Raw genomic sequence first — 12621 nt, 5'->3', positions numbered from 1 at the left:
GGCAACGCGCCCATGACGGGTCAAACCTGGCAGTACCCTAACTGATAGGAACATATTCCATTTAGAAGCAGAAATGTAGAAATATAACAAAAATAATTCATCGAGTTGACGTAGTTTCATTCATGGACAGCTTTACCTAGAATGGTCATCGACTGCGGCTCAAACTGACTTTGTGTACCCTGAAAAAAGTTGTATGTTGTTCCCGATCCTCGACCATATTGCTGATGCTGGCGAGATGTCGACTGTAGATAGATTTATCATCCATAAATGCACATGTCTACTGTCCAGTGGAATTAGTCCCTCGCCGAGAGAGGTAAGACATGATGCTCTCGTAAAGACTGAGCTTTGCAACCAAGTGCTATTGCGTCTTCGATGGCAAAATTTATACTAACTGTGACCCCAGAATCAACTTGCTCATTCTGATGGCAAAGTACAATGCCTCAACAAAACTCGTGATACCTTACGTATTTTCCTAATCACTGCACAACTCTCACGTACAAAGTCATAAAGACTCAGTGATATATTCTCCGCATAAAGGGTGATGGATTACAGTTCACCCTAATTAATTGTAATACTTCCTATGTTAAGATAATACAGGAGAAATATTAGTGTCCAGCACCGCTGTACTCTGAATGTGTAGCTTTAGGAAAGGAGGGTTCCTGTACATTCCAGTGCATGGGCTGATAGTTCAACTTGTCTATATTACACTGATTACGGACATTACAAGCATTATCGGGGTATATATTCCATGATCCAATTTTTCACGGTACAATGATGGACGTGTTGCCCTTGGTGCATCTGATACATCGGAAGCTGATGCACTTGAATCCTCAGACCCCACGTATGTGCACACTTCATACGTGAACAGGAACTGACTTTTTATTGTTAGAGAGAACAGACGGTACCAAACATACAAGAAGCTCCTAGTATGGTGCCCTTCAGTGCGAAAGCTCGTACAATCCTCGGCCGACAGCTTTGAACTGGCCGAATTATATAGCAAGGTGTGAGACCTTACAACAACAGCGCGCTCATTAACTCTTAGATTTCATTAGCTTAATCGTGGTGCTGATGCCGCAAGAGCAGATGACACTACGAGCCTCAAGTTTATCATCGCTGTGTGGTTGATGCAGATGGTACCGACTCCAAAACCCTCCATTCAGTGTCGAGACAAATCTGGTCGTGGGTTCTACCATGACGTGACAGGGAGATTACTATGCCCTGTTGATTACAACTGGAATGATGCTACATGAGTATTCATTGTATCAAGGGTGCAACTTGTTAATTATATACAGTGTCCGAGAGGCCATTCGCTCTTACCATCCTGACTATCGTGTAACGTCATACTCTTGGCCATCATTTCTATACAAGGATGGACAATACGACGCAATCAATCCTACAAAAGGATTCCTCAAAGGTGAACTCCTTCTGAAGGTACGTACTAATCAGAGGATCCTATGTTTGATGCCCACAGTACTGACAACAGATCACAGGCGGTCAAACATATATTTACATCTCCTACTTCAGCGGAAGAAGACCCAGAAACGTCACAACCTGACACTAGCGCCGAGACACCTTCACAAGTCCATCTTCCTAAACGTCAGAGGACTGCAGGAGAGAGGCGCACACGGTGTGATGTTGCAGGCCTCCTGCAAATGAAATCGATGCAGCCTAGAGCTCTTGCATATGCGGCCGTTCAGGTAGGACATAGCTCACATAATGATCACTTGCTAATGACAGAATGGATTTAGCTACGTTTTGCATTGTCCAGTGCAGGCGCATGGCGGATTATTGATGATGACTTCGACCACAATGAATTCTATCACAACATTGTCGATTATTTCGAACTTCCTTCTTCACCGGATGCAGCACAAGATGTAGAAAACCTCTTGTTATGGTGGAACCGGTGAGTATCACAGCCGATCAGTCTACCTCACCAACTCAGTGACATTGATGCTTTTCAGCCAAGTGTTTGGCCGCAGGAATGTGTCGCATTACCGACCTCAGAAGACCAGCACAATGTCAGTTGCCATGACTGCTCGACGTGCCTAACGAGAACCTTCTTTAAGACATTATGTACAACACTGTTTAATAGTTGTATTTGTACTGATAAAACAATCATGTAAAATTTTAATGCCACCACATTTTTCATGGACGCATTATTATGTATATGTTCTGAGGGTTTGGAACTACATTATGCCTGTGTAAGATTCACCCCATATTTATGGCAAACTGGCAAAACTACATTTTATGAACTAGTGCGGTACGAGACTCTTTGCTGCAAAGATCCGCATAATGATTCCTCTATTCATTTTGCAGAATTATCTAATTAGATGTTACATACGATCCAATGAGATTTGCAATATATGAACTACCATATAGTCTTTCTGTGTAACATTTTAGCCGATACTCATATGATGTCTGAACTTAAGGATTTGAAGTCTCATGATATGTGTATCAACTTCGCTCCCTATAATGTGGCAAACTTCCGAAACTATATTTTTTGAACTAGTACAGTACAAGACTATCTACTGCAAATATCTACACAATGATTTATCTATTTACTCTGTGGAATTTTCTAGCTTGATTTTACATGCTGTTGAGTGACGTGCAAAATATGCAACTGGCAGTACAAAGGAAGTTGGTGACATATGATCCGATGTTCACATGGTGGCCTCAGCTGGAAAATATACAGCTGTATTTGACTGGTGAAGACTTGGTCCAGTCTATGTCACAAACTTCATGAGACTATAGTTTTGAAACTTGTGCAGTACCAGACTCTTTTTTACATAACCGAAAAATGAGAAACACTTGGTCTACATATCTTGATAAATATTGATGATGGAATATTGCACAATTATCACCGGTAAGACTCATACATCTCTTGGAGTAGCAAGTTGTGAGAGATTGCACAAAGCTGGCTTATGGTGCTTTGGTGATAAACCAATATAATACACTGAATATATGAGGATGTCCGCACTTTTGATGCTTAATGCTAGTGTAGCTAAGTCTATGCAAACATGCTTCAAATTGGTCAATGAGGATACCCATATATGTATATACACGACCATATATAACCAACTATCATATTGTGACGGATTACGGTTATTGTCTACATTATATTGTCAAGATATGGGTTTATATTACATCTTGAATTTCAGTGATGATTTTGACGCGGTCCTGCCGCGCCTGCCGCGGTCGTGACGCGGTCGTGACGCGGCGTGACGCGCATGTGACGCGGCACTGACGAGCCTTGACGCGGCCACTGACACGCCATTCCTATATTCTATATTCAACTTCCAGATCAAGTTGGATGAGTTCACGACCATTCCTTTGTTATTTTATTTGCCTCAGAGCCATGTACAACTAGGTATACATAAGCCAATGACTATTTATTGAGAGTATAGCGAGACGGTCACGCGCAGCTAGACACAAAGGTACGAATATCTCAGTATTCGAGTTGAAACTCAGATTAACAAACGTTGTACCTAGACACAAAGGTACGAATCTAATATAACGTTAGACCTCGAGTCGAACGTTACGAAAATACTAACTTACATCTCAGTATTCGAGTTGAAACTGAGATGTTTGGATGCGGGTACCTGGGCTTATAAGGTGAGTCTCCCAGGTACAGTAATTTACGCTAAGCTAAACTAAAAGATGGACAGCGCACGAGTTGGCCACGACACGTCGACCTCATTCTCCGTTTGGATGCGCTCGCACTTGGTGTCCTCTCCTCTGGCTCTATTCTTCGGCCGGTTGGTCCATCTCCCTCTCGGCTCTTCCTCCTTCGGCCTTCTCTCCTTCGGATTCGTCGGATCTCAACACTCCCCCTCGAGCGTTATCCAAACGCATCATCCCTCTCAACCTTTGGAGTCTGGGACGCGGCAAGGCCTTGGTGAACGCGTCGGCCACGTTGTCCTCGGTGGGGCAGTAGAGCAGCTTGAAGACACCGTTCTTGACGTGCCCACGGATGAAGTGGTATCGTAAGTCGATATGCTTCGTTCTCGAGTGGAACTTTCCATTTGACGCTAACGCAATGGCAGCTTGATTGTTGCAATAGATGGACGTTGGGAGGCTTGGGGCTTCGTAGAGTTCGCCGAGGAGTAGCTGTAGGAAGAGGAGTTCGCGCACCACACTGGTGAGTGCGATGTATTCAGCCTCTGCCGTCGACAGTGCTATTAACGGCTGCTTCCGTGCACTCCAGGCTATGGGTGCACCGTTGAACATCACGACGTACCCCGACATCGAGTGCCTGTGTGGCTGCGATGCCCAATCGGCGTCGATGAATGCCTCTAGCCCGGCATCTGTGGCTCCCAAGGTCAGTTCCATCCCATCTGTCGCCTTCAGATAACGAAGAGCCCGTTTGGCAGCTTCCCAATGGGGTCTGCCGGGGTTCCTCATGAATTGCGACAATGTCGTGACTGCGAACGCAATGTCCGGCCGGGTGCTGGTGGCCGCGTACATCAGGGACCCAATGGCCCTCTGATAAGGTACGTCGCGCATATCTTGGATTTCGGCGTGGGTCGCGGGGCCTTGCTCTACTGACAGGGTCGTTGTAGCCTCCATTGGGGTCTGTACACTCTTGGCCTCGCCCAAACGAAAATGTTCGATGATGGTCGCGATGTACGCCTTTTTGGACAGGGTAATGGTACGTGCCACTCTATCCCTCGTTACCTTCAGCCCTAACAGCCACTTCAACTCTCCCAGGTCCGATATTTCGAAGTACTGCTGGAGTTCGGCCTTGAAGCGGTGGATATGGCCCACGTCGTTCGACGTCACGGCCATGTCGTCCACGGACACTGTAATGACAGTATGCTGGTTGGAGGTACATTTGTAGTACACTGCTTGATCGACTTTGGACCTGCTGAATCCCAACGTTAGGAATACACCCGATAGTTCTTCGGCCCACTCGAATCCTGCCTGCTTCAGGCCAGGCAAACTCCTCCTCAATCTCAGCACCTTTCCACGCTGGTCCTCCTTCAAGTAGCCGGGTGGTGCACGCATATATATTTCCTCCTGGATGCTGGCGTATAGGTAAGCACTTTTAATATCTACCTGGTGTATTTCCCAGTTTCGCTGAGCCGCCATTGCTAGGACCATCCGGATCGTTATCATGCTGGCAGTGGGGGCGAAAATCTCGAAGTAGTTGACGCCGAGCTTCTGCCTCTGCCCGTTAGCCACGAGTCGGGCCCGCAACTTCAGCTTCTCGCCGTCCGGTCCGCGTTTGGTGGCCAGGACGTAATGGCACGGTATGACGTTGGCGCCTCGAGGTGGGTCCACTACCTCCCACGTACCTAGCTTCTCCAACTGACTTATCTCATAGTCCACCGCCTCTTGCCATTCAACGGCATCAGGACCGTTTAGGGCCTGTTGGAGTGTGGGTTCCGGCTCTGCGGCGGCCAAGGCAAGGTGAAGATAATTTTCTTCATCCATTAGGTCTACCTCTGACGCCTCTAACAGATTCTCCATTGTTAGGGCAGCCGTCTGACCCTCGTTTAGGGCCGCATAGTATCCGGGGGGTGGTCTTGCCCTTGTCGACCTCGTTGGAGGAGTAGATGGCTGAGGTTGCTCAGGAGTAGATGGCTGAGGTTGCTGGGCGGTAGATGGTTGAGGTTGCTGAGGAGTAGATGGCTGAGGTTGCTGTGGCCTGGTGATGGGCTGGACGCTATTAGGTGAGTTATTATTACCGTTGCCGCTGTTATGTTCGTTTACAGCAGTAGACTCCCCCTCGTCCAGCATACCATCGGCTGCCAGGATCGGCGCGAAGGTGACATTCCTTTTGACCGTCACTCGATGCCTACCGGGCCAATATACCCGGTATCCCTTACTCTCAGCGTCTACCCCCACAAAGACTGCCTCCTCTGCTCTCGCCTCCAGCTTGCCAGCCTCCAGGGCATGGACGAAAACTGTTGCCCCAAACTCGTGGGCTCGCGACAAGTCCGGTTTGGACTTGCGCACCATCTCGTAGGGCGTGCTACCTGGGATGGCTCTCGAAGGTAAGCGGTTCTTGAGCCATGTTGCATAACTAACGGCCTCGGCCCACAGATACTTTGGCATGTCTTTGCCCAGGAGCATCGCTCTCGCATGCTCGACCAGGGTGCGATTGAGTCGTTCGGCGACACCATTCTGTTGCGGTGAGTCGTGCACCGTTAGTTGTCGTTCGATGCCTTGCTGACGCAAGTATTGGTCGAACTCAGTGCTCAGATACTCCCCTCCTCTGTCCGAACAGACTTTGCGCACGCGCACACCTGGCGACTGCCGGGTCACCCACGCCTCGTAGGACTTGAATGCTGTAAGTGCGTCACTCTTTTGCTTGAGGAATTCCAGTCGTGTTTGGCGGCTGAAGTCGTCCGTAAAACTGACATAATATTTGCAGCCACCCAAACTCGTCGTCTGGGCCGGTCCCCAGAGGTCCGTATGGACTAGATCCCCATAGGTGAGTGCGCGCGTTTTCGTCTCTTTGGGAAAGGATTTCTGCGCTGACTTAGCTTTCATGCAGGTATCGCAGAATTCGGCTTTGGATTCCGGGTCTAGGTCCACGCCCACTATCATCCCCTTCCTCACAGCATCCGCCAATGTGTTTTGGCCAACGTGGCCCAGCCTACGATGTAGCTGGCCAAGGGTAAGCTTTTCTTTTGCTACGTTTGCGTGGTGACCCTGACGCGCTTTCGTCCCAACAGTGTACAGTCCTTCCACCTGCGGGATCTCCGCGATGACGTCCCTTTGGGGTGCACGCGAGAGAATCTTGCACATTTTCCCTTTGAAAAGGACAGCCAAACCGGCGGAGGCGATACGATTCGTGGAGATCAGTGTGAACGCCATAGCGGGGGCGTATAGGGCGTCCTTCAAGGTGACACTCGTTCTCTTTGACCCCAATGGTAAGTCTATTCTTACATCACCACGACCTGTAGCACTGACAATCGATCCGTTGGCAGTATACACCTTTTGGGGGTTTATTTCGACGAAATTTTGGAACTTGGACCTGTCGGGACAGAAGTGCGACGTCGCGCCGGAGTCGACTATTGCTCCACGGCGTGCGGCAGGTATGTGCATGGCCTCAGCAATGCTCGCAAGGTCTGACGTTGCGAATGCATAGTTGTCTTGGGCCTCAAAGTCTTTTGCAGTGTTTGCACTCTGCTTCTGGGTGCGTCCTCCCCTTCTTGCCTTTTGCTTTGGTCCCTGACCCTCTTTTCCTCCCCCTTTCCGCCAGCACTCGTTTTTATAATGACCTTTTTGGTCACAATTGTGGCAGACGGCATCGGGGTTATAGTGGGGTGCTGTGCCATCGGTGCCTTTGGATTTCGTGTCATTGGCACGTGCCGAAAGGGCCGAGTTAGTGCCTCGTTTGGACGGACGTTTATCAGTGAGCAAGCGATGTTCGTACTCCTCAGAGATGACATTAACGAGCTCGTAGGTACTTAGGACCCTCTGTGTTATCTTGGCTGCGGCATTGATGGATGAGAGGATGGGACGGTAGGACTCGGGGAGGGACCCCAATATTATGGCGTAAAAATCCTTCTCGTCGATTGATGCGCCCATTCCTGCAAGTGACTCGCAGATGCGCAGCATCTCGCTGAAATGCGCACGAACATCTCCGTTCTCGTCGCAGCACGTGTCCTGGAGTCTGCGACGGAGGTCTATCTGCATGAGTTCCGTTTTACCCTCGTGTATCTGACACACTTCCTTCCAGACATCGGACGCGGCCTCGAGCTTTTGGACGCGTAGGAGTAGGCGATCCGTTATGGTACTGAAAACTTGCTGTTTTACCAGCGAGTTTCGCTGATAGTACTCATCCAGCTTCTTATCCAGGTCGTTGATCTCGGTCTGGGTGGGAACAGTGCCGTCTTTCTTCGTTACGGCCCCAGTCTTGGGATCGACTAGGAAAGGTATAGGTCGTACTGCCTGGCCGTCCACATAACACATCAAACCTCTTGCTCCGATTGCCGTCAATGTACGTTCTTTGTAAGTGATCCAATTTGAGCCGTCCTCGGCTAACTTGGGTACGTTGAACAAGGACGAACTGGTAGCGGGGAGCGTCGTGTCCATGACCGGTAGTGATGCCGGAGTCCGGTTCGGAACTTCGGTTCGAATGCGAACCCTTCCGAACCGGACTGTCCGTTCGGTCCGAGGTTCAGCCTACGGTAAGAACCGAACCTATTATTAGGTTCAGCGTTCGGCTGATGCCTCGGATTTGTGAACCCGTCTGGACCCGTTCGAACGCATTCGAACGGTTCTTTCCTTCTGTCTATGATCCGCTTGAGGTCCTCAGCTTATTGCTATCCATCTATCCTAATATTTTTTCTGATCACCTGGCAACAAACTCATATGGCCATTGGCAGTTCTGGGAGCATTGATCTCCAGAACGGCTCTTACTTCACGACCAAAAGACTGAATGCATTTCTGTTAGTGACGTCTGACTTCCTCTGTGATCTATTCAACGTTTTGGTAAGCCCTATGTTAATCGTTATTAGGATTATAATTTAATCTATGTTCAGAACATATCTTTGGGATGCTCGTTCAGGTACTTGCTTTTGCTTCAACATCAATCAACTGTTGCAGTCATTGCATGGCAACAATATGTTCAAGGTGCGTCGCATTTTTCTAATCTCTAACCACAAATTTTGGTATAAATGAGCTACTACAGGTACAATATTCACCCTTCTGGCTGCGAGAATGTCTTGCGCACTTGGATCCAATGGCCAACTCAAAGACGCTAGCGCCATCGATTGGTACAATGATCCCGACGATGACACCCCCATGCTTGCTCCACCTCCGCCTCCTGCATCCAATGGCAAGCTAACTGCCTTCGTGTCTCGCTCAGGCCGAGCTGTTAAACCAACAGAAAAAATCCGCAATGCTGGCAACACAGCTCCAGCCAAAGCTGCCAAACGAGTGGCTCCAGTGCCTCCCCAAGGACAGCCCGCACCCAAGCGAGTGCAACGTGGGTCCCACGATGACAATGACGACGAACCCCCTGCACTAGAAGATTGCTCAGATGATGAAGAAGAGGCCGAAGAAGCTTACGAGCGGACCAAGGTATTTGGAGACAAGGATCGTGAGGATCGCAAGCATAAGAAGAAAGAGGAGCGCAGTGGGGATTTGAAGGTAGTATTTACTCAGGAGAAGGGACACATCAATCCGCACACCCAAGAACCCGAAGACGGCTGGTGGTGCGAGATCTGCAGGTACGTTTTTACTTTTACTTTGAATGTCACACGCATAACTAATGTCAATTTAAGAGCCAATGATGTACCCACCAATCACTGCTTTTTCAAAGGCAGTGTTTCGACTCGCCGCACCCATATCGCTCGAAACGCGAAGTGTCACTTTCCAATATACCGCGACCGCTGCAACGAACGAGGTATCAAGATGCATGATCGGGCGATACCTCCTAACTGCAAAGCAACTGACGAAGCGCAGCAAACGTTAGATGCCTCCCTTACGGCTAAAATTCCTGAATTCACCAAGACCGGTCTAATGGATTACATTGTCGAGCTTATCGTGTCTGAGGACGAGGTGAGTGTTTTTTTTTTGTAATTGTGACTTAGGATATTCATGCCATAGATAGGTGTTCCAACTCGTTGACAAGGGACCCTTTCGTCGGCTGCTTCAATACCTCCGGCCTTCCCTTTCAGACAGGGACATTCCTCATCGCACAAAAACTCGAGACGAAATTCTTGAACGGGCGCAGCTTGCCGTTCAACGTGTGAAGGAGAAGCTTAAGGAAGTTGATAGCAAAATTTCGATCACGTTCGACTCATGGACATCCGAACCTGGTGTACCTTTCCTCTCCGTCACCGCGCATTACATTGACTCCCCAGCCGGGAAACCTCACGAGTGGGAATTGAAGACAGAGCAACTTGCATTCACCATCATCAACGGCAATCACAGCGGGAGCAACATCGGAAGAATCCTGATTCAAACTATCAATAACTATGGCATCCGCACTAAGGTTGGATGGTTTACGGCTGACAATGCTACAAATAACGACACAGCAATTCAGACCGTTGCTCTTGCTATCGACCCTTCCGGCAAGAAATGGATTGCTGGTGAGCACCGCGTGCGGTAAGTGAACTATTTAATATCGTGATCTATATATGTTGATGTCTATTCAGCTGTATGGAGCACGCCTTGCACTTAGCCGCCAAACACTTTGTCGAGGAGGTCGCACCTACACCAGCAAGCGTTCTCCTCAAGAACATGGCCGATGAAGACGAAGACGAAGAATCAACTGATTTCGAGGTTGCCGACACTGCAGGAAAAGCCCTTGCGCTTGTTACGCAGGTATGTGTGTACCCTCGTCTGGCTAACACTATTTAATGAACCCTTTTTTTAGATTCGGAAATCTCCCCAAGCACGCACCTTCTTCCAACAGTGCTGTGTCGAGGTCAACGAGCCGAAGCTGGAGCTTTTGAAATGGATTCGCACGCGATGGGCCTCGCTCTTTGGTATGTTGGAGCGCACCCTTAAGCTACGCAAAGTCCGTTGGTTTCTATTACCATCCCTATGCACAATACTAACTCAATTTTATCTGCTGGCAGGGGGTGAATAGATTCATACAACTGGCGGATGACAGTGACGAAGTCCCAAAGTTGCAGGGCAAGTCATATGGAGTGTTCAAGCTTTCAGCCGAAGAATGGAAGAAGTTGGAACTGATGCATGACGTGCTTCAGGTATGTGCGAGTGTCCAGTCGAGTCTCAAATGTTGTATTAACCTACTGTATAACCAGGAACCTGCCAATGCTCAACAATCGTTTTCGGCCACTCGCGAACCTACCGTATGGCGCGCGATTCCAGTCCTCGAGTATCTCCAACAAACTTGGCAAAACATGGCTGGTTCGTCAAAGTTTGATGACTTTTCATCCGCGATCAACTCTGGCCTCGACAATATTCGCAAATGGTACCACAAAATCGACGAAACTGATGTTTATTTCGTTTGCCTCGGTATGTATTTTATTTATTATGATGCCCTATCTAATGTACAATGTAGCGCTCGATCCTAACTATAAGGTGGCATATGCGAAGGGTAAATGGGAGCCTCGCGACTTTGACGAGGGCATGAGAAGCTTGCGGAAGGTTTTCGACAAATATTATCATTGCAATGTCTCGCCCGCCACTGCAGAGCCAGCTGCTGTGGCTCCTTCCTTGCTTGCTCGCCAGGGGTCATACGGCCATAGCTGGATGCGCGATGCTGTCAAAACTCGTGTTGCAAATGACACCGCAAATCGAAGACCTCATCAGGAGCTCGACGAGTACCTTGCTGCCCCATTAGAAGATGTTGAGAATATAGTGGCGTGGTGGGGCGTGAGTTTTTTCGCATCGTGTTTCCTTGCAAGTTGACTTAAAATGCCTTTAGCACCATTCCATTCAATATCCCACCATCTCTCGCATTGCAAAGGATTACCTCGCTATTCAAGGCTCTGCCGTCGCATCTGAACGAGCGTTTTCGAGTGGCGGCATCACTGGGACCACGCGCCGTAATCGGTTGTTGCCAACAACATTTGAGGCCCTACAGCTGTTGAAAAGTGGGTACCGTCAAGGCCATATTTCCGCAACGGTTCAAGCTGAGTTTGCTGCTGCTCACGAACACTCTGCCATGGACGAAATTTAGCTACTCATTTACTGTTCATGTATTTCTTGCAATTTTTGTCAATTTATATGTAGCGTTCGAGCGTTCGAACGCGTTCTGAACTCAAACCGAACGCTTGTGAACGCGTTCATCAGCGTCCGGTCCAGCGTTCGTCCTCCTTGCCTGAACGCGACCGATGGTTCAGTTCGGCGTTCGCATTTAGAGGCCTAAGAACCGAACCGAACCGGACTTCGGCACCACTAGACCGGGGCAGGGCTCATAACCTATTGAGAGTATAGTGAGACGGTCACGCGCAGCTAGACACAAAGGTACGAATATCTCAGTATTCGAGTTGAAACTCAGATTAACAAACGTTGTACCTAGACACAAAGGTACGAATCTAATATAACTAGTGATGTGCATGGCCCGGCTTTGGGCCGTGGGCCAGCCAAAGCCGGCCCCCATTGAGCCGGGCCTAGCCAAGCCAAATTCACGGCTTGCGTAGGGCTTGGGCCTGGCCCATGATTTTGCGAAGCCTAAGCCGGCGGCCCAGGCCAGGGCTTTTAGGGTAGTATTATGTACTATGTATTGCGTTTCCATCTATTTTTGCATTCGTCTTCTGCGTCGCCCTGCCATCGCTGGTACGCTGATTTCAGACTTTATCTTGACACTGTCGAGGCAAAACTGCCTTCCGGAACAAGCATGGTCAAATGGTGGGGGGTACATATATAATATTTCATTCTAGTTCGTCTGTCATTACTGATGTACTTCATGGTAGATGAACGCACACAGATACGGACCAGTGTGGTCCTCCATCGCTCAGGACTATCTGTCCATTATGGCGACATCTGTTTCGAGCGAACGCGCATTCTCACAGGGGGGTATCACTATCAGTAAGCGCCGTAATCGCCTCAAATGCGATATCATCGAGGCGCTGCAATGTGTTAAGTGCGCCATTCGTCATGACCTCCTTTTCCGCCCACCTGGTCCATCATCATCCACTGAACTCAAAGCCGACGAATTTGATGTTGAGCCGGATGCTAATGACAGCA

The 12621-nt window shown here is 48.8% G+C and overlaps 1 protein-coding gene across 1 annotated transcript; it reads left to right on the top strand.

Moving 5' to 3' along the window:
- Positions 1-771: 771 nt before the first annotated feature.
- HD556DRAFT_1308035 (uncharacterized protein) lies at positions 772-2049 on the top strand (the record flags this gene model as incomplete). The annotated part of the gene is made up of 7 exons (XM_041300081.1): positions 772-841; positions 892-1001; positions 1053-1179; positions 1268-1431; positions 1491-1697; positions 1749-1903; positions 1962-2049. 7 exons carry the CDS (start codon positions 772-774, stop codon positions 2047-2049), a joined length of 921 nt encoding a protein of 306 aa, XP_041160799.1.
- Positions 2050-12621: the final 10572 nt, after the last annotated feature.

Source organism: Suillus plorans, assembly GCF_016647745.1.
Source record: "Suillus plorans strain S12 chromosome Unknown HD556scaffold_25, whole genome shotgun sequence".
In the NCBI taxonomy this organism is placed as follows: Eukaryota; Fungi; Basidiomycota; class Agaricomycetes; order Boletales; family Suillaceae; genus Suillus; species Suillus plorans.
The sequence above is the reverse complement of the archived record's forward strand: the minus strand, read 5'-3'. Positions and strand labels throughout refer to the sequence as shown.